Here is a 23,777-nt window from a genome sequence, read left to right on the forward strand (position 1 = left end):
GGCAAGGAAAACTCACACCCAGTGGGACATCGGTGACAATAATGACCCAGTGGGACGTCGGTGACAATGATGACTATGAGAACCTTAGAGAGGAGGAAAGCAATGGATGTCGAGCGGGTCTAACATGATACTGTGAGAGTTCAATCCACAATGGATCCAACACAGTCGCGAGAGTCCTGTCCAAAGCGGATCCAACACAGCAGTGAGAGTCCTGTTCACAGCGGAGCCAGCAGGAAACCATCACAAGCGGAGGCGGATCAGCAGCGCAGAGATGTCCCCAGCCGATACACAGGCAAGCAGTACATGGCCACCGGATCGGACCGGACCCCCTCCACAAGGGAGAGTCGGACATAGAAGAAAAAGAAAAGAAACGGCAGATCAACTGGTCTAAAAAGGGAGTCTATTTAAAGGCTAGAGTATACAAATGAGTTTTAAGGTGAGACTTAAATGCTTCTACTGAGGTGGCATCTCGAACTGTTACCGGGAGGGCATTCCAGAGTACTGGAGCCCGAACGGAAAACGCTCTATAGCCCGCAGACTTTTTTTGGGCTTTGGGAATCACTAATAAGCCGGAGTCCTTTGAACGCAGATTTCTTGCCGGGACATATGGTACAATACAATCGGCAAGATAGGATGGAGCTAGACCGTGTAGTATTTTATACGTAAGTAGTAAAACCTTAAAGTCACATCTTAAGTGCACAGGAAGCCAGTGCAGGTGAGCCAGTACAGGCGTAATGTGATCAAACTTTCTTGTTCTTGTCAAAAGTCTAGCAGCCGCATTTTGTACCAACTGTAATCTTTTAATGCTAGACATGGGGAGACCCGAAAATAATACGTTACAGTAGTCGAGGCGAGACGTAACAAACGCATGGATAATGATCTCAGCGTCTTTAGTGGACAGAATGGAGCGAATTTTAGCGATATTACGGAGATGAAAGAAGGCCGTTTTAGTAACGCTTTTAATGTGTGCCTCAAAGGAGAGAGTTGGGTCGAAGATAATACCCAGATTCTTTACCGTGTCGCCTTGTTTAATTATTTGGTTGTCAAATGTTAGAGTTGTATTATTAAATAGAGTTCGGTGTCTAGCAGGACCGATAATCAGCATTTCCGTTTTTTTGGCGTTGAGTTGCAAAAAGTTAGCGGACATCCATTGTTTAATTTCATTAAGACACGCCTCCAGCTGACTACGATCCGGCGTGTTGGTCAGCTTTAGGGGCCTGTAGAGTTGGGTGTCATCAGCATAACAGTGAAAGCTAATACCGTATTTGCGTATGATGTCACCTAGTGGCAGCATGTAGATGCTGAAGAGTGCAGGGCCAAGGACCGAACCCTGGGGAACTCCACACGTTACCTTAACGTAGTCCGAGGTCACATTGTTATGGGAAACACACTGCATCCTATCAGTAAGATAAGAGTTAAACCAAGACAGGGCTAAGTCTGACATACCAATTCGTGTTTTGATACGTTCTAATAAAATATTATGATCGACGGTATCGAAAGCAGCGCTAAGATCGAGGAGCAGCAACATAGATGACTCATCAGAATCCATCGTTAGCAATAGATCATTAGACATTTTTGCGAAGGCTGTCTCCGTGGAGTGATTTGCCCTGAAACCGGATTGAAAGGTTTCACATAGATTGTTAGACGCTAAGTGTTCATTTAACTGCTCCGCAACAATTTTTTCAAGGATTTTTGAAATAAAGGGAAGGTGAGACACCGGTCGGTAGTTTACCATGAGGTCAGGATCGAGGTTAGGTCTTTTAAGAAGAGGATGAATAACCGCTTTTTTGAATGCTAGGGGAACAGTGCCCGAGGAAAGTGATAAGTTTATAATATTTAGCACTGATGGACCTAATAATACAAAGAGCTCCTTGATCAGTTTCCCAGGAAGAGGGTCAAGTAAACATGTTGTCTGTTTTATTCCATTTACACGTTGTAACAATTCCTCTAATGTTATTTCCTCAAAACGAGAGAAACTATTTTGGAGGGCAGTATCCGCCGTATATACAATCGTATCAGTGTTAATAGAACCCCGTTGTAGCTGGGACGCATTGTCTTTAATCTCCTTTCTAATGACTTCAATTTTCTTACTAAAGAATTGCATAAAGTCATCAGCTGAGTGGGTTGAGCTACTGGAAGGGGTCCCTTGTTGGGTTAGCGATGCTACCGTACTAAACAAAAATTTAGGATCGTTTTTATTACGGTAGATGAGATTTGAGTAATATTTAGCTTTAGCTAAGGTAAGCATGCGTTTATAAGTTATTAAACCATCACTCCATGCTTGATGGTGCACCTCAAGTTTAGTCGTGCGCCATTTGCGTTCCAGCTTTCTACATAATAATTTCTGAGCTCTAGTTTCTTCTGTAAACCACGGGGTGCGCTTTTTTGGAGCCTTTTTTAACTTTAGCGGTGCTATGTTATCAATGGTTTCGCGCAGGGTGTCGTTAAAGTTGTTAGTGAGGTTATCAATAGAGCCCACATACTTTGGGAATGGTGCCATTACCGAGGGCAGTAGGTCAGCAAGAGTTGTCGTTGTGGCTGTATTAATGTTGCGGCTGCTATAGCAGTTATTATTATTATTAGTTTGACGAACATGCGTCTGAACCTCGAATTTTATAAGGTAATGATCGGACAGTACTTTAGTATACGGGAGTATCGTAACTTTGGAAACGGTGATACCCCTGATAAGCACTAGGTCTATCGTATTACCGTTGCGATGCGTGGGTTCATTTATTATTTGTGTGAGACCACAGCTATCAATTACAGTCTGGAGTGCTACGCACGGTGGGTCCGATGGGGTATTCATATGGATATTAAAGTCCCCCATTATGATTATATTATCGGCGTGTGTCACTAGATCAGCAACGAACTCTGAGAATTCACTGATAAAGTCCAAATAGGGCCCTGGGGGGCGGTAGATAACAGCCAGGTGTAGAGGCAGCGGTGTGACAGACCTCATAGTAAGCACCTCAAACGATTTATATTTATTATTTATGTTAGGACTAAGGTTAAAGTTTTCGTTGTATATTAGTGCGACCCCCCCACCCCTTTTAAGCGGACGGGCAATATGCGCATGTGTAAAGTTAGGAGGACATGCCTCATTTAGCGCAAAAAAGTCGTTTGGTTTAAGCCAGGTTTCGCTGAGACCGATGACGTTAAGATTGTTGTCTCTGATAATATCATTAACTAATAACGTTTTGGGAGACAATGATCTTATGTTTAAAAAACTTATATTATAGGTAGTGGGCTGTTTTAGGGAGTTTTTGATCAAATTATCCATAGTAGCAATATTAATAATGTTGTGTTTATTATGCCCAGTGCATTTAGTATAATTACGACCATATCTAGGAATTGATACGACAGGAATTTTCCGATTGTTTGATTGTTGCTTTGATAAACTGCACGCATCATGGTTAGCCACCTCAGTGACGGGAATTTTCCGATTGTTTGTTTGTTGCTTTGATAAACTGCACGCATCATAGTTGGCCACCTCGGTAAAACACATGTCCAACTCTGAAACACTCAAAGCAGAAAAAACGTGTTCTAATTTAACTGACTCCTTACCCAGACCAGTAGTCTCGCATTTTCCATTTAAATCCGTCTTCAGGATGGAGGGAAGTGGTGTTCTGTGGGGATTAGCCTTCTGCTTTGTTTTTAGCCCCGCTCGACATCCGCGTTTCCGGTCACACCGCTGGCGTCTGCTCCGTAGACGCCCCCCGCTGCTACTATACTCCCCTGCTTCACAGACCGCTGGATGTAGCCGCCGACGTATTCCCATGCTAGTTAGCACGTTTAGCACGCACGCGTCTATCAGTCCAAAACGGCCCGATATGTCCACATCCAGAAGTGTCTGGCGGTCGTACGTGATCACGGAGTGACCACGATGTGAGCCAGCCATAAAGTTTGTAGAATTGTCCGGTATTTCTGCCAAATGTTCCATATTTAGCAAGAGCCCCTCGAGAGCGCAGCCCGCCCGGGCGCTGCCATCTTGGAGATGAAAAGTAACAGTGAACTATACTGAGAGCATCAGCAACTTGGTTTAAGATAAGAGAACAAGATTTTGAGAGAAATTATGACATGGTTCTTGTGTAGCTGTGTTTCCATCAAAATATTTAAACTGGGATGAAGTGGATTTTTACACTCTTAAGAAAAAAAAAAGATATTAAACAAGACTATGTCTCCCGGCTGGCCTGGGAACGCCTCGGGATCCCCGGGAAGAGCTAGACGAAGTGGCTGGGGAGAGAGAAGTCTGGGTTTCCCTGCTTAGGCTGTTGCCCCGCGACCCGACCTCGGATAAGCGGAAGAAGATGGATGGATGGATATCATCACCAATCACATTTATCATCACTTCATTGGACACTCAGGGTATTTAGAGCAGAAAAGATTGGAGGTACATCATATCTTTACATCTGGAGGGGTCCACCAGTTAAGCATTAATATGTGAAAGACAAAGTTGGACTTATTCGTGCATCGCTAAGTAACTTACTTGATTGGTATAACGAGTGTCGTGCTGCTGTGATTGTGACGCTAATGAGAAAAACGATACGTCTTTTTGCTGTTGATTTGCTGCTACAAATATTAGTCTCATCTCCAATTCATGTCTGCAATTGTGTTTATGGTGTGAAGTTCATATTTAAGTCTTGTTATTTAGCTGTATATGTCCCTGTTGTTCAGCAATGTTTGCTCGCGGTATCAATGTTCAGTATATGCTGGTGCGGCCATGAGAGATTTATTCTTCATGTTTATTAATACTATTAGGGAGATTTTTTTGATGGTAATAAATAGCACCAAAGTTGCTATAATGTGGTCATTTGTGTGGAATAAAAGCACTTGGCTCTCCTGCACAACAACATAAGCTTTTGGTTTCTGTTATGAAAATACGGTGGATTGGACCTACAATCACAATATTTATTATTAGGACTTAATATGACCAGCAGTAGACATTGCGCAAGCAGGTATTTGTAGTCATATTTAGGCATAGCAACCACAAAAGAACACAAGCTAATGCGATCTATTATCTTTTTTTTTTTTTTTACATTTATTTCTGCTACCAAACACTACTAATTTAGTAAAGGATAAACTCGATTGCATCAAAGAAAGTTTCTCAAATCAAATTTTCAAAACCACATTTTACAAAGTGATCTCTTCAGACACAAGCGGTCCGATTGTATTCCACAAGATGATACAAGTGATATTTTTAAGAGCTTTGACACACTTTAGTTTTTTCCCTGATATATTTTACTTTAAAGAATTCCTTCTTTTGGGACTCTCTTTCGTATCTTTCTATTTGAACGACTGGAACACCCAAAAACAGAACAGCAATTTCTGCTCAAACTCTGCACTCACTCTCACTTGGTTTAACGCTACGCTCAAATTGCTTGACCATCATTTGAATTAGGCCGCGAAGAAGAAATACAGACGTGACCTCGAATTAGGGCTGGGCGATATTGCCTTTTTTTAATATCGCAATATTTTTAGGCCATATCGCGATATACGATATATATTACGATATTTTGCCTTGGCCTTGTATAAACACTTGATGCATATAATCACAGCAGTATGATGACTATATGTGTATACATTAAAACATTCTTCTTCATACTGCATTCATATATACTACTTTTAAACTTTCATGCAGAGAGGGAAATCACAACTTAGTCAATTGACCAAAAGTGTATTTATTAAAGTTATTAAGCAATGGCACAAATATTCAAGTCATTTCCAAAACAAAAAGTGCAAGATTGTCAGAGACATTTTAAGTGTCAAATAAAGGCCGAGTCATACCAAAGACTATAAAAATGAGACCCATTACCTCCCTGCTTGGCACTCAGCATTAAGGGTTGGAATTGGGGGTTGAATCACCATAAATGATTCCCGGGCACGGCACCGCTGCGGCCCACTGCTCCCCTCACCTCCCAGGGGGTGATCAATGTGATGGGTCAAATGCAGAGAAGAATTTCGCCACATCTAGTATGTGTGTGACAATCATTGGTACTTTAACTTTTTAACTTTAAAATGAGCTGCATAATTGGAAATCAAATAGTATTCATCCTTCACTATGTGGTAGGTTACTACAGACGTTATTAAATTCTCTTCATTCTCTAGCGAGTACTTTTTAAATGATGCTACATATTAGCAGTAATGCTACCTTTTATAGCAGCGCTTCCCCCCCACACTTGACAAATTATGGTTGTCTGTTCGACATATTCCCACTTGAAGCCAAACCACCGCCAGACGATGGAAACCCTGCTGTTTTTATTGGGAATTAAGTCTTCATTTGTTACCAGAGCCGCACCTTCTTTCTCTCGTACGGCTACGTTAGCAGCTGACGTAGCTCAGCATGCTACCTCTCTGCTCTGCGAGGGCGGACACGTACGTGACGTATGACGTGACAGTTTGTGACGTATGCAAGAATGTGCCCCTGCTTGTATGAGAAGGAAAGAGCGAGAAGAGCCTGAAGTGTACGCCCGCAGCTAAAAGCAACTGCGTGAAAACGTATACTCGAATATTACGATATCGTATATATCGATATATCGCCCAGCCCTACGTCGTATGCAACCCAGCAATGGTGAGAATACTAACATTTTGGAGCGTTAGCTGACTAAAGATTGCCAAGGTAGCTAGTAAATCCTACATTTATACTACAGGCCAAAGTTTCCCAAATTGGATTTTCGAAATCTGATTTTTTTTCAAACTGACTGTTTACACTGCAAGTAAAATTTGATCCTTATCAGACTCCAGTATAAACACACACAGGCTCCAATGTGGCCCCAATGTGGCCTCGACATCACTTACTTGCGTAGTTTGATAAAGTGACAACAAAGGATGTGGACCAGATTCCGTAAATGAACAAGAAAGTCGCTACTACTACTACTACTACTTTGCAAACTAAAAATCACTACACCTTACATTTTTGTATTTTTTACTTGAAAATTAATTAAAGTAATATAATGTATGAATGGATATAGATTTGTATGACTGTTAAGTAGAGGAGACACTTTACCTTAGCTTTATTTTTCAACTCACTTATGTAAACAACTTATGCATCAATGAATGAATCAATCAAAGTTTACTTGTATAGCCCTTAATCAAAAATGTCTCAGAGGCTGCACAAGCCACAAGAAAGGCAAGAAAGAACTCAACCCAATGGGAACAACGAGAAACCATTGAAGGGGCCGCAGATATGAGGACCGCCCCCAGCCCTGGGTGACCGGTGCAATGGATGCCGAGTGGATACAAATTATAATGAGAGAGTCCTGTCCACAGTGGGGCCAGCAGGGGATCCTCTTGAATAAAGTGGTCCACCCTGGATCCTGACTTGGAACAGGTACTCTTTATATTTAACGTATATCCTACCCCAAAAGGGACAAGCGGAAGAAAATGGATGGATGGATATTATTTGCGCACTATTGACTAGTGATGCACCCAAAATTTGGACGCGGGAAAAAACGTTTGTTCACGTAAGCACTTGCTGACTGGCTGGCTGTTATGGGCGCACAAATTACGTAGCTTGGCCATAGATGACGTAAATGTTGCATTCTGTTTGCATTTCTGTTTAGACTGCAGTCACACTTTCAAAAAATTAGATTCCAAACAGATCCGAACTACCTTCTGATATCAGATTTGAAGCACTTTGGAGCGTTTGGACTGTCACTCCAGGGCAAAAAAATTCAGATTTGGGTGACAGTGATTGATGTTTTCCCAACCCAAGATGTTTGAAGTACAAACCCTGTTTCCATATGAGTTGGGAAATTGTGTTAGATGTAAATATAAACGGAATACAATGATTTACAAATCATTTTCAACCCATATTCAGTTTATATGCTACAAAGACAACATATTTGAAGTTCAAACTGATAAACATATTTTTTTTTTGCAAATAATCATTAACGTTAGAATTTGATGCCAGCAATATGTGACAAAGAAGTAGGGAAAGGTGGCAATAAATACTGATAATGTTGAGGAATGATCATCAAACACTTATTTGGAACATCCCACTGGTGTGCAGGCTAATTGGGAACTGGCGGATGCCATGATTGGGTATAAAAGCAGCTTCCATGAAATGCTAAGTAATTCAAAAACAAGGATGGGACGAGGGTCACCAATTTGTAAGCAAATTGTCGAACAGTTTTAGAACAACATTACTCAATGAGCTATTGCAAGGAATTTAGGGATTTTACCATCTTCGGTCCGTAAAATGATCAAAAGGTTCAGAGAATCTGGAAAAAAATCACTGCACGTAAGCAATGATATTACGGAGCTTTGATCCCTCAGGCGGTACTGCATCAAAAACCGACATCAGTGTGTAAAGGATATCACCACATGGGCTCAGGAACACTTAATAAAATCACTGTCAGTAACTACAGTTGGTCGCTACATCTGTAAGTGCAATTTAAAACTCTACTATGCAAAGCGAAAGCCATTTATCAACAACACCAAGGAACGCCGCTGGCTTTGCTGGGCCCGAGCTCATCTAAGATGGACTGATGCAAAATGGAAAAGTGTTCCGTGGTCTGACGAGTCCACATTTCTAATTGTATTTGGAAACTGTGGACGTGGTGTCCTCCGTGAAAAAGAGGAAAATAACCATCCGGATTGTTATAGGCGCAAAGTTCAAAAGCCAGCATCTGTGATGGTATGGGGGTGTATCAGGGCCCAAGCCATGGGTAACTTACACATCTGTGAAGGCACCATTAATGCTGAATGGTCCATACAGGTTTTGGAGCAACATACTGTATGTTGTCATCCAAACAACGATATCATGGACGCCCCTGCTTATTTCAGCAAAATAATGCCAAGCCATGTGTTACAACAGCGTTGTAACACATTAATTTTATGAGTTCGAACATCAAATATAAAATGGGTTGTACTTGTATAGCTATATAACAAGATATACAAATTAAAATAAAATAAAATAAAACAAGATATAAATATCTTGTTTTTGTAGCATATTCAATTGAATATGGGTTGAAAAGGATTTACAAATCATTGTATTCCGTTTATATTTACATCTAACACAATTCCCAACTCGTATGGAAACTGGGTTTGTAGTTTAAAATAACTACGTAACACACTTGCATGGACTGAACACGCAACATCTGCTTAATCCAAATTTAGTATATTAGTTGTCTTTACTGACTATGGTCATGACCTTTTCATCCACATTTCCCGGTAAGAAGGTTTTAATTCTAATAATCCTCTCGTGAAGCCTTATTTATTTGCAGCCGTGCACTCAGGTTGCGTTTAAACCTTAGCAGGAAATGCCTGAGTTGAAATGGCATTAGCTGGGTGGAACTCTCACGTGGTTTACTGGAGCTCATGTGGACCTTGATTCAGTAGGATTGTTGATTGCTATTGGTTAACTCCCCACAGGATAAACAAAGGCCATCTTCATTTCCTATTGTTACTAAAATGGGCTCAGCTTGAGTAGTGAAGTGAATTATATTTATATAGCGCTTTTCTCTAGTGACTCAAAGCGCTTTTTACATAGTGAAACCCAATATCTAAGTTACATTTAAACCAGTGTGGGTGGCACTGGGAGCAGGTGGGTAAAGTGTCTTGCCCAAGGACACAACGGCATTGACTAGGATGGCGGAAGCGGGAATCGAACCTGCAACCCTTTAAGTTGCTGGCACGGCCACTCTACCAACCGAGCTATGCCGCCCCAGTAGGTCCTTCCAAAAATTGCAAACCTTTTCGGCAAGTTGCTTTGGGATAAAAGGGCATTGCTGGGTGCGTTAACAATTCACAAGTCTGTTACAAATATTTCTCTGGGCTTTTAGAAGAACTCTGTTGAGGCTTCCAGTCCTTTCACCCTTTTGCTAACCCCTTTACAGCCACAACGTCCAATTATACTTAAAGGTTCTCTCCTGTGAAAATTTAATTGCGGCCGTGTAAAACGATGATAAAATTAGAAGCCGCAATCTTTCATTTACAGTTTTCTGCCCACTCATGGGGGAACAAAAATATTGGCCAAGTCACTTCACAACTAAGGCGTGAGAGGGGAATGCCTGTACGAGGGTTCAGTGCTTTTTTCTCATTTTATCTCCAGAGTCATGCAGCTGGACTCCGGCCATCGCCAGCAACCCTTTCTCTCATTTCTTCATAGAGTGGATGTACAAACTGCTTCAATTCTACAGATATATCTCAGACATCTCATACACCATACTCTATCAACCCTATATCAAGGATACCAAGGGATAAGCATCATGGGATTCCGCTCACATTGTCTTCAACAGCTATAAACAAACCACTCAGATGTTGCAGTGTTTGATGTAAACATGCTTAAGTGTCCCTTGAAAGTAAGACCACGGTCTAAACCTTTTTAGAAGGACAGCCAAAAGGGGTTGAGTCGTGACTGAAATGATACAGAAGCTTTATGCGCTCTTGTTATTTAAGTCACATCCCAGCCCCCACCGTCTCATTGGTGCACGCCCTCCCAACACCTCTCTGCCTGCCAAGCACGTAGGGGAGGCAAGTCATCCAGGACGAGAGTGGGCTCCATCCCTGCAGAGAATCACAATGAGACCTTCGCTACTGTCCTTCCCAGAGCACTGCTGCAATCAGTACAGTCGCACAGAAAACCTCCTGACGCAAACTAGTCCATTCTGGTGTTTTCCTAACGTAATGTATTTCAGAAAAGTTAAGAAGACCCCATTTGGTGTCCTTGTTTTTTTTCCACACGACTGTTAAGAGTAATATGGTGATTGAGCCCCCTTTGCTTGTTTACCTGTTTCCTGGGGAAGGAAAACTGAACACTCTTATTGCTCATTTGTGAAATCCATCCATCCATCCAACCATTTTCTACCGCTTGTCCCTTTTGGGGTCGCGGGGGGGACGCTGGAGCCTATCTTAGCTGCATTCGGGCGGAAGGCGGGTTACACCCTTGACAAGTCCCTACCTCATCGCAGGGCCAAAATCCTTTTATGGAAATCAAAGATGACCATATGGCTTAAAATCTATATCGCAACCTCCTGCCTTTACAATATAAATCATGTAAATGATTAAAAAAAGGCTTACAAAAGGCTATTAAATTGGCTGTTGCCTTATGCGTTAATGTATTGTGTTATTTGCAGTTGTATTATTTTCTCTAAACTGTTATTGATCTACCGTATTTTCTGGATTATTAGCCGCTACTTTTTTCCCCAAGCTTTGAACCCTGTGGTTTATACAAAGGTGTGGCTAACGTGAATTTTTCTATGCTAACGGCAAAATTATTGAAGTGATTAAGCAAAGAAATTAAAAGATGTAGTAATATGATCCACTTTAAGAAACTGTTCAGACTCAGTGTTTACAAATTTCAGGGAAAACTAATCCTGCTAAACATCTTTTACCTTATTTAAAAAGGAGAACAGCTTATTCATCTCATAAAGAATGAATAAAGACATCAATGACTTTTCTGTTGAGTTTGATTACCCGTTTTGCTGCCGTGTTACAGGCACCATTTGGAAACAATTAAGGTAGGCGAATAAAGATTTACAACATCAATATTTTTATATATCTTCGGCTTATAGTCTGGTGTGGCTAATAATATAAGGACAAAATGTTTTTTTAGTGGTTGCGTCCTAAATACCGGTGCGGCTTATGGTCTGGATAATACAGCAAATTCTAATTTAATCTTAATATCTGGTTACTTTCTGTTGTAACATGGTTCTATCTACACTTCTCAGAAAGGGTTCATATTGTGATTTTTTTTCTACATTTAAAACACTTCCTTGTGATCTACATAACATGTAATGGTGGTTAATTGGTCAAAAATGTGCATAGATTATGCTTTAAAGACCATTTTCAAGCCGCTTTCTGACCGTCTCTTCAGAAAGCACCGTTTTGTGGGTGGTCTTATTTACGTGCCTCCACTTCAACTGTGTCTTCTCACCTTCACGTTGTAATTTTTAGTGCTTCCACATTGAGTCTACCAACAGATATAAGTTAGAACTATATGCCACTTTGTATTAGACATGGCAACAACTGAGGATGCATGTGCATGTGCATGAACGTGCCAGTCTGCCCCAAAACAAAAGGATGGAGAAAAAGAAGGAGCTTTTTGACTATAGCATTGGACTACAGTGGCGGGCTCGCACAAAGCACTTTAGGTAAAAACATTTTTTACCATAAAAGGAGATAGCAGCTGGCGTTACACTTGGGGGAAAATGTCAAAGGTTGTGCAAATTCCAAATGGCTCGTTCGGAGGAAGGATGAAAGAAGACTACATTTTTTTTAATTTTAAAATGTTTAATTTGTGGGACTTGTGCAGATACAAAATATAGGTGTGAATAGGTAAACAAAATTTTGGTTCTGCATAATAGGTCCCCTTTAAAGTGTAGTAAGCACTTATTCTTCTGTTGTTTGGATACTTTACTTTAGTTTTGGGCAATATTACAAATTTGGTTATAGGTCCATAGTCCATAACCATTTATCAAAAACCCAAACACAGATATGTAGTATTTCCAAAGAGCCGATTTAGTAATTTTAAACAGAGGGAAAAGTTCAGCGGACTAGCCTCAGCCATCAGCCTGCAGAGCTGTGCAAAGGGAGAGGTCCTGATATTGCTGCTGCAGCCACATGCTAACCTTTCAATTTTGCTTTAGCCAGCATGTTTCAGAGTGGCCGTCCAGAAACCTCAGGGGTTCCAGATACAAATCCAGCCGTTCTAGTCACTGCCATTGTGTCATTGGGCAAGAAACTTTACCCACTTTTCTCCCAGTGCTGAATGAATGGTGGTGCGCTAATTGCCAGCCATTTTTTGTCAGTGTACGCCTGGGTAGATGGGGCTACAAATGTAGCTTACCACCAGTATAAGTGTGAATGTTGAGCAAATGAATGATGGGTTCCCTGTTTTCACTGTAAAATGCTTTGAGTGTCCAGAAAAGCGCTATAAAATCCATTATTATTCTGTAGGGATGGTATGAATGAAAATGTAAGTGTTTTTAAATTGTTACTTTTTAATAATGGGGTATATCTAAAAACATTTTTGCCTCTCCAAACAAGCACATTTTTCCTGCTAAAACCACCACAAAATCGGGGTTTGGCAGTCTTGTTTTGTTGATAAAAGCCTTTTGACCAAAAGGAGAAAGCGCAACTCTTTCAGTGGCTGAAAGGTCGTTGCATCACCACAATGGACCAAAACACTGGATATGTTGTCACAAAATGTGCCCATTAGTGATGAGCAACGTGGCCAAAAATATATATTACGCTATACTGTATATTGCAGCTTCCAAATTCAATATATTATTTGGTATGTTAATACCAAAATATGATAAATATGATAATCGAACCGTTTTAAAATGTGTTACAAGGCCACATAGTTTAGCTGTTGACCTGTGTGGTAAGATTGTGTCATTTACTGTTGTTATTTTCTCAGAACGATTATTAATGTACTTACTATTTTAACGTTAATAACTGGTTACTTTCTGTTGTAACATGGTTCTGTCTACACTTCTTGTAAAAGGTAATAAGCACTTAGTCTTCTGTTGTTTCAATAATTCACATTAGTTTTGGGTGACAAATGTGGGCCAATGCCAAGTAGCTACAGGGGCAGTATTAATCATACCGATGCTGATAATTAGAATTTTCAATGTCATTTAATTATTATACAACACAGGATGGCGTTGTAACAATATCGAATAAATATTTAAATGATTTAATACTATTGGCTCTTATTTAAATCCTTTGTTTACCCTTAAAGTCCCCCTGTATCAAGGATTTTTCCCTGACTTTGTAAACAATAACAAAAATAAAAAATAATTTTTGGATAATAAAAAAACAAAACATCTTTATAACCACTGAAGTATGAACCACTTACTGACAATATTTGGTATCGTTACTGTTGATATTTTTATCAATCCCCCCAACCCTGTTTAAATTCAAGAACTTTAGCATAGCAGTTATTGAGTTAACGATGAACATATCTAGGAAGTATCCATCCATCCATCCATTTTCTACGAAGTAGTGTAACATATTTAGCAACTCCTCATCCTACATTTATGATACTTGTGGGAAACTTATTTTTTTTACTGCCATGGCGGCGTGAAATGCTGACTTAGAAGTAGCCTAATTTATGGATGGACGTTAGCTGCTAGCTCTTTAGCGAGGATGCGACATTGCATTGAGGATGCGTTTATTCGCTGACCACAGCGAGAATTTGTCATCAACAGTGTTGGGCAAGGTACTTGGAAAATGTAGTAGACCGAACTCTGGATTAAATGTAGCTAAACTACAGGAGAAGCTATGCCCAGAAAATTGTAGCAAGCTACATTAGCTCCACGGACTACGATGAGATGGCGACTTGTCCAGGGTGTACTGCGCCTTCTGCCCGTGTGCAGCTGGGACAGGCTCCAGCACCCCCGCGCCCCGAGAGGGACAAGCTGTAGAAAATGGATAGATGGATGGATAGCTCCATGGATACCTATTTGAAAAGATACGCCAGTGACCAACACAGGAGGAGATTTATAGATATTACGGCTCTATACGACCTGCTCAGTGGCCTTAAGGTTAGAGTGTCCGCCCTGAGATCGGTAGGTCATGAGTTCAAACCCCGGCCAAGTCATACCAAAGACTATACAAATGGGACTCATTATCTCCCTGCTTGGCACTCAGCATCAAGGGTTGGAATTGGGGGTTAAATCACCAAAATGATTCCTGAGCGTAGCCATTGCTGCTGCTCACTGCTCCCCTCACCTCCCAGGGGGTTGAACCCGGGGATGGGTCAAATGCATAGGGTAATTTCACCACACCTAGTGTGTGTGAGTGACTCTCAGTGGTAGTTTAACTTTAACTTTAACAGTGATTATCATCCCCCATTTCAATTTCCAGGATGCCCAGTTTGACCGGCATTAAAGCCCCACCTCAGAACTTACAGTTTTGGTTGATTTTGGTGATGCCAGTGAACCAAAGGTAGTGTTTTGCCTGAAGGATGTGGACTACTGCATATAGTGTCAAACTGACAGAATAATACCACAATGATTCAGTATTACTGAGCTTTCCACAGTAGGAACCAAAGGTTTGCAGTCATCACATTTTTTTTTTCTTCATACAGTACTTCTGTATTTCTCATGTGGCTGGTTGTGCTGTTTATTGTTACAACGCAAATTTCGGATAGCTAAAATTAGCATTATGATTTTGATTTGAGCATCAAAAGTTACTTACAAGCCCAGCAGGAACAGAGCAAAGGCAGCATCCATTTGGAAATTCCTCTTCATCTTTGAGCTCAAGTCAGCGGGTGAAAGCCAGGCCAATGCTGATCCTTGATCGTCCTTTTATCTGGGTAGCCTCCCCGTTTTTTGTTTTTGTCTCCTCAGGCAAAACTTTACGTATCTTTAGTTGTTTACAGCTTAGACATGAAGGAACATCCCTTGAGTGTATGTCAGGGGTGTCAAACTCATTTTAGACCGGGGCCTACATGGAGAAAAATCTAGCAGTGATTATCATGGCACGATAACTTCAAAATAAAGACAACTTTGTATTGTTTTATTTTTTTCTACACTTTCATAATAAAGACAACTTTGTATTGTTTTTTTTTTTTCTGCACTTACATGTCTCGATTAATAGTATTCTACCTTTGTTTGTCAGTATTTATATTTTCTGAATACATTATATGATAATGTTCGTCAGTCAACTCAATGGTGTTAATTTTCAATCAATCAAGATAAAACATTTTTTATCAAAAACAAATTACAGGATGTTATTTATTTAGTTAATTCATTTTCCTCGACTGATGCAGTAACATCATGCGGTTTATTTTTTTTTTACACATGTAGTATAATCTACAACAGGGGTCACCAACCTTTTTGAAACCAAGAGCTACTTAGACTTAGACTTCCTTTTTACTGTCATTCAAATTTGAACTTTACAGTACAAATAAGAACTTCTTGGGTACTGATTAATGCTAAGGGCTACCAGTTTGATACACACTTAAATAAATTGCCGGAAATAGCCAATTTGCTCTATTTACCTTTTAATAAATAAATCTGTATATATATATATATATATATATATATATATATATATATATATATATATAAAAATGGGTATTTCTGTCTGTCATTCCGGCGTACATTTTTTTTCCTTTTACGGAAAGTTTTTTGTAGAGAATAAAAGATGAAAAAAACAATAAATTGAACGGTTTAAAAGAGGAGAAAACACGAAAAAAAAAGAAAATTAAATTTCGAAACATAGTTTATCTTCAATTTCGACTCTTTAAAATCCAAAATTCAGAGAAAAACTAGCTAATTTGAATCTTTTTGAAAACATTTAAAAAATAATTTGTGGAACATTATTAGTAATTGTTCCTGATTAAGATTAATTTTTGAATTTTGATGACATGTTTTAAATAGGTTAAAATCCAATCTGCACTTTGTTAGAATATATAACAGATTGGACCAAGCTACATTTCTAACAAAGACAAATCATTATTTCTTCTAGATTTTCCAGAACAAAAATTTTAAAATAAATTTAAAAGACTTTGAAATACAATTTAAATTAGATTCTACAGATTTTCTAGATTTGCCAGAATATTTTTTGGGAATTTTAATCACAATAAGTTTGAAGAAATATTTCACAAATATTCTTTGTTGAAAAAACAGAAGATAAAAAGAAGAATTATATTAAAATGTATTTAATATTCTTTACAATAAAAAAAAAAAAACTTGAACATTGATTTAAATTGTCAGGAAAGAAGAGGAAGGAATTCAAAAGGTAAAAAGGTATATGTGTTTAAAAATCGTAAAATCATTTTTAAGGTTGTATTTTTTCTCTAAAATTGTCTTTCTGAAATTTATAAGAAGCAATGTAAAAAAATAAATGAATTTATTTAAACAAGTGAAAACCAGGTCTTTAAAATATTTTCTTAGATTTTCAAATTCTATTTGAGTTTAGTTCCTTTAAAAAAATAAAAATGTCGAGCAAAGCGAGACCAGCTTGCTAGTAAATAAATACAATTTAAAAAATAGAGGCAGCTCATTGGTAAGTGCTGCTATTTGAGCTATTTTTAGAACAGGCCAGCGGGCTACTCATCTAGTCCTTATGGGCTACCTGGTCCCCGCGGGCACCGCGTTGGTGACCCCTGATCTACAAGCATACAAAGAATTACTATTGCGACATCTGGTGGACACATTTAGGACAGCAGTTTCATTCATTCAAAAAATTTCGGCTCATTTTTATATGCAGCAAAGTCATCCCGCAGGCCGGATAAAACCTGTTCGGCCGCGAGCCGTGCGTTTGACACCCTGGGTGTATGTGACCCGGTAGAAGTTATGATGTTTTTGATGCGTGAGCTTGTCAGACAATGTGCAACTGCTCTTCTGACAAATATGTAGGTGTGAATGAAAACTAGATCGCACTAGAAGTACGTATCTTAGTTTTTTTTTGTCTGGAATAGGAATGTGAAGGTCCCCTGAGTGAGGTGACTAGTCTAACAATGCACAGTCAATACCGCCGTTTAACATACATCTTGCATTAAAGGGATTGATAATGCAGCTGCCCTGCCTCAAGAGGGGTGACAACTGCCTCCGTGCTCTTTGTTGTGAGCAGAAAGCTGTAAGGGAGCAGCAAGTGTTCATAAAGCGCAAACCAAAGAACCCTCCTTTTATTTTTACAACGGCTGACTAATGTCAGCTGAAATTTCCTAAGCATGTGAGCATTGTCAAACTGCTGATGGATGATGAGCGTTGCCATGGTGCTGCTTCTGTGCGGTACACCTCAACAATCCTCCACTGACCAGAAGCACCACCTTGTGTAGTCTCCCACTGGCCAGACAGCGATTGAATTTCTTGGTTATATCTGTTCCTTGACATTCAAAAGACCTAATGTGGTAAAAGTTAAATAGCACCTTAAAAAGGGGGGAAAGATGGGAGAGATGAAACAACAAACAAACCCAGGGGTAAAAGGTTGCTTATAAACTTGTTGAAAGTTTTCCCTAAAGCATGTGTGTATGGGTTCCTTTTCCCACAATACATAATTTTTAACATTTGAACACACTAAGCTGTGTGAAGCTGAACATTTGTAATGTAGTTTGAGCGAGATTAGTAGGCGGTACCTTTCACATTTGAATCAATACTAGTACCAATTTTTGGTACTCGTGTGTGTGTTCCAATGTGTTAATGAATGTTAATTGTTTAATAAAAGATATATATTTTTTTTATTAAACAGTCATCTTTTTTTCTACATTTTAGTTTCTCATTTGCAAGTACTGTACTGTACTGTATCATAAAGTAGACCTGGCATGCAGTAGCAATTCCAAGACGTATGGCAGTATTGTATAGACTACGCTATACAGAAGTAGTTTTTGCCATTAGGTTGAATGTGCCAGTCTTTTCCTTTGTTGAGTCTTACCATGTGTTTAAACTGTAAGTATTGCTTTTATTGCACTCCAAATGTTTGATTGTAACATCTTAAAATCGGCATATAAAACCATAGCAGCTAATGTCTGTGGCAAATCCAATTACTTCATTATTATAAAATTATTATCGAGCCGGCAATTTTAAAAAGTGGAGCGTTTCTTTTGAGCTGCTTATCTTACTTTGTTGGCATGACAAATTGGAACAAAACCTGGGAACAGTTCGGTTAAGTCCGCTCTGAGTGCATAACTTTTTACTGGCCAATTGCTTGAGCTGGTCCTAAGGCTGCAGCCAGATATGACATCACGTGCAATAATGGAATCGAAGTATGACACTGTTTGATTTTATGTGAATTGGCACCCGGTAGTGCCAATGGACTAAGGTCTTTGCCCATAAAAGTACCTAATTCGGCACTCATCCTATTAGGAGGTAAAAAAAAAAAATCATACATTCGTGCAAGCATTACATTATCAATCAATCAATGTTTATTTATATAGCCCTAAATCAGAAGTGCCTCAAAGGGCTGCACAAACCACAACGACATTCTCGGTAGGGCCCACATAAGGGCAAGGAAAAACTCACCCCAGTGGGACATCAACAATGATGACTATGACAAAACCTTGGACAGGACCGCATATGTGGGCAACCCTCCCCAGGGGACCGAAAGCAATGGATGTCGAGCGGATCTAACATGATATTATGAAAGTACAATCCATAGTGGATCTAACGTAACCGTGAGAATCAAGTCCAAAGTGGATCCAATATAGTAGCAAGAGTCCCATCCAAGGTGGAGCCAGCAGGAAACCATCCCAAGCGGAGGCGGATCAGCAGCGCAGAGATGTCCCCCACCGATACACAGGCGAGCGGTCCATCCTGGGTCCCGACTCTGGACAGCCAGTACTTCATCCATGGCCACCGGATCCGGTCCGGTGGCCATGGATGAAGTACATGGAGAGAAAGAAAAGAAATGGCAGATCAACTGGTCTAAAAAGGGGGTCTATTTAAAGGCTAGAGTATACAAATAAGTTTTAAGATGAGACTTAAATGTTTCTACTGAGGTAGCATCTGGAACTGTTAACGGGAGGGCATTCCAGAGTACTGGAGCCCGAATGGAAAACGCTCTATAGCCCGGATACTTTTTTTGGGCTCTGGGAATCACTAATAAGCCGGAGTCCTTTGAACGCAGATTTCTTGCCGGGACATATGGTACAATACAATCGGCAATATAGGCTGGAGCTAAATCATGTAGTATTTTATACGTAAGTAGTAAAACCTTAAAGTCACGTCTTAAGTGCACAGGAAGCCAGTACAGGTGACCCAGTATGGTCGTAATATGATCAAACTTTCTTTTCTTGTCAAAAGTATAGCAGCCGCATTTTGTACCAACTGTAATCGTTTAATGCAAGACGTGGGGAGACACAAAAATAATACGTTACCGTAATCGAGACAAGACGGAACAAACGCATGGATAATGATCTCGGCGTCACTAGTGGACAAAATGGAGCGAATTTTAGCGATATTACGGAAGAAGGCTGTTTTAGTAACGCTTTTAATGTGTGACTCAAAGGAGAGAGTTGGGTCGAAGATAATACCCAGATTCTTTACCGAGTCGACTTGTTTAATTGTTTGGTTATCAAATGTTAAAGTTTTATTATTAAATAGAGGTCGGTGTCTAGCAGGACCGATAATCAGCATTTCCGTTTTTTTGGCGTTGAGTTGCAAAAAGTTGGCGGACATCCATTGTTAAATGTCATTAAGACACGCCTCCAGCTGACTACAATCCGGCGTGTTGGTCAGCTTTAGGGGCATGTAGAGTTGGGTGTCATCAGCATAACAGTGAAAGCTAACACCGTATTTGTGTATGATGTCACCTAGCGGCAGCATGTAGATGCTGAAGAGTTCAGGGCCAAGGACCGAACCCTGGGGACCTCCACACGTTACCTTAACATAGTCCGAGATTTAATTGATTGATTGATACTTTTATTAGTAGATTGCACAGTTCAGTGCATATTCCGTACAATTGACCACTAAATGGTAACACCCGAATAAGTTTTTCAACTTGTTTAAGTCGGGTCCACGTTAATCAATTCATGGTACAAATATATACCATCAACATAATACAGTCATCACACAAGTTAATCATCATAGTATGTACATTGAATTATTTACATTATTTACAATCCGGGGGGTGGGATGAGGAGCTTTGGTTGATATCAGAACTTCAGTCATCAACAATTGCATCAACAGAGAAATGTGGACATTGAAACAGTGTAGGTCTTATTTAGTAGGATATGTACAGCCAGCAGAGAACATAGTGATTTCAGATAGCATAAGAACAAGTATATACATTAGAAGTACATTTGAGTTGTTTATAATCCGGGGAGATGGGATGTGAATGGAGGAGGGTATTAGTAAAGTGTTGAAGTTGCCTGGAGGTGTTGTTTTAGAGCGGTTTTGAAGGAATATAGAGATGCACTTACTTTTGTACCTGTTGGGAGTGCATTCCACATTGATGTGGCATAGAAAGAGAATGAGTTAAGACCTTTGTTAGATCGGAATCTGGGTTTAACGTGGTTTGTGGAGCTCCCCCTGGTGTTGTTGTTATGGTGGTCATTTACGTCAAGGAAGTAGTTTAACATGTACTTCGGTATCAAGGAGGTGTAGCGGATTTTATAGACTAGGCTCAGTGCAACTTGTTTTACTCTGTCCTCCACCCTGAGCCAGCCCACTTTGGAGAAGTGGGTTGGATTGAGGTGTGATCTGGGGTGGAGGTCTAAAAGTAACCGGACTAGCTTATTCTGGGATGTTTGGAGTCTAGATTTGAGGGTTTTGGAGGTGCTGGGGTACCAGGAGGTGCAAGCGTAATCGAAGAAGGGTTGAATGAGAGTTCCCGCTAGAATCCTCAAGGTGCTTTTGTTGACCAGAGAGGAGATTCTGTAGAGGAATCTCGTTCTTTGTTTGACCTTTTTGATCACCTTGGTTGCCATTTTATCACAGGAAAGATTAGCCTCTAGAATGGAACCTAGGTAGGTGATCTCATCCTTCCTGGTGATAACAATGTCACCCACTTTTATAGTGAAGTCACTGACGTTCTTAAGTTTGATATGGGACCCAAATAGGATGGATTCCGTTTTACCTAAGTGTATGGATCACATTGTTTTGGAAAACGCACTACATCCTGTCAGTAAGATAAGAGTTAAACCAAGACAGAACTAAGTAATACATACCAATTCGTGTTTTGATACGCTCTAGTAAAATATTATGATCGACGGTATCGAAAGCAGCGCTAAGATCGAGGAGCAGCAACTTAGAAGACGCATCAGAATCCATCGTTAGCAATAGATCATTAGTAATTTTTGCGAGGGCTGTCTCCGTAGAGTGATTTGACCTGAAACCGGATTGAAAGGATTCACATAGATTGTTAGATGCTAAGTGTTCATTTAACTGCTCTTTAACAATTTTTTCGAGGATTTTCGAAATAAAGGGAAGGTGAGACACCGGTCGGTAGTTTACCATGAGGTCAGGATTGAGGTTAGGTCTTTTAAGGAGAGGATGAATAACTGCTTTTTTGAATGCTAGGGGAACAGTGCCAGAGGAAAGTGATATGTTTATAATATTTAGCACTGATGGACCTAATAATACATTACGCACTGTTATTTTGTTGAATATATGACTTTTCCTTTAAAACCATTGTAATCTAAAGGTAGTCATTATTTTTCTTCTCCTTTTTAGCTCCCAAAACAGACGGCCACCCCAAGACTTGCAATCCTAAACAGTTTGTGTGTATGGACCAGGAGACATGCATCTCCAAAGGCTGGCGCTGTGACGGGGAAAAGGACTGTCCAGATGGCTCAGATGAATCACCAGACATATGTAAGTGCACATAAGTAGTTTGTATCATATTTATATATGTATATATATATATATATATATATATATATATATATATATATATATATATATATATATATATATATATATTTATTCATTTATTTATTTCTGATCATAAGTAGGTGTGATCCTATTATCAAGCTTTGTTTGCACCTTGTTTTGTTTGACTTATTTAGTAGAGTTTGTTGTACCCTTTTATCCTAATTATATGTTGTCTTTTGAAGCACAGAAATATTTACTTAAGACTTTATTTTCCATTTTACGAATGTAGTCAAATGACCAATAAACTAGATTGCGTTGGAAGTTGGGCTGGGCTAATTGATTATATGATCGTGATCGATGATCGTTGTTAATATATGATCGATCACAATGATCAGCTGTTGGCATATTAACTCGATCAAACATGACGGAAATGTCCATGACAACAGCTCATCAGAGTCAACCTCCTAATTTGAAAATGGTGATATTTATATTTTTAAATTGTCCTTGTTATCCTACATCAGGCAATGTGTTTATTTTTGGTCTTGTGTCACTCCACAAACACTCAGGACTGTGTTCACTGTCTTATGTTTTGTCTTTATTTTATACATGTGTTAACAGATAACTACAAACTTTAGATATTTTTTCTATTTTAATTTTAATTTGATTTATTTCCTCAGTATGTTAATACAAATTGGAACAAGTCTCTAGTTTCTTTAGTTTTTTAGTACACATGCTTTAAAACTGGCAGGGTTGAAAACAATATAAAAATGGTGACATTAACCAAGAAAAGCTTAATCATGATCACATTTTTTGCTCTATTGCCCAGCCATTGTTGGATGGTAACTAAATAAAATTAACCACTTTTATAGCACTTTCGCACAATTTGAAAAACATTTTCATTTAGACATTCAGGCAAATCTCAAACTTAAGTTGGTTTGAGTTGTTATAAATATAGTAGCTTTACAGTTAAGCCCATTATCTTGAGTGCAATATGGTTTTGATTGGTGACAGATGTACGGTGATAAATTGATCAATTCATTTTAGAGATGGAAAAATTAATTTTCATCGAATCAACATGGAGGATTTAATTACTACAAGTTATTAATCACAAGAGGCTGAGGTTTTTTTTTTAATTTTTCTCTCCTCCATCTTCAGAAATATTGAACTTTCTATCCTTGGCCTGCTGACCAATCAAAATTGTTTGCCACAAATAGTGTTGTGTACGTTGCAGTCGATGTGCTAATAATAAACACTATTTGTGTTTAATTACTGTACAGTATCTTAAACAAAAAATGTGGGGACCTCTCCGGTGAAATGTATTGGAGGCATGTCAACTTAGTTTAAAAACGAGTGGACAACAATGAGGCCAAATACGGTGTAAGCAGACATCAGTGTGGCATATGTAAACCCAAATATTTAAAAAAATAGATTATTGGATACTGTTCTAATGTGCAGCAACCTGAGACAAAAATGTGTTGTTTGACTGTCTAAAAGTGACATGACTTTTTTTTTCAACCATCATCCTAATTTTTGGACAAAAAATTGCAATTAGGTTTTTTCTCAAAACCATGC

General features: G+C 39.3%; 1 protein-coding gene across 4 annotated transcripts in view; it reads left to right on the top strand.

Moving 5' to 3' along the window:
* lrp1ab (low density lipoprotein receptor-related protein 1Ab) overlaps positions 1 to 23,777 on the top strand; it is a 205,467-nt gene that overhangs the window by 26,314 nt on the left and 155,376 nt on the right. For all 4 annotated transcript variants that reach the window (XM_061903335.1, XM_061903337.1, XM_061903336.1 and 1 more), the window contains exon 2: positions 22,065 to 22,205. In XM_061903335.1, coding sequence (XP_061759319.1) covers positions 22,065 to 22,205 — 141 coding nt within the window. The remainder of the gene's footprint in view (positions 1 to 22,064; positions 22,206 to 23,777) is intronic.

The sequence above is a fragment of the Nerophis ophidion genome, linkage group LG06, assembly GCF_033978795.1.
Source record: "Nerophis ophidion isolate RoL-2023_Sa linkage group LG06, RoL_Noph_v1.0, whole genome shotgun sequence".
In the NCBI taxonomy this organism is placed as follows: Eukaryota; Metazoa; Chordata; class Actinopteri; order Syngnathiformes; family Syngnathidae; genus Nerophis; species Nerophis ophidion.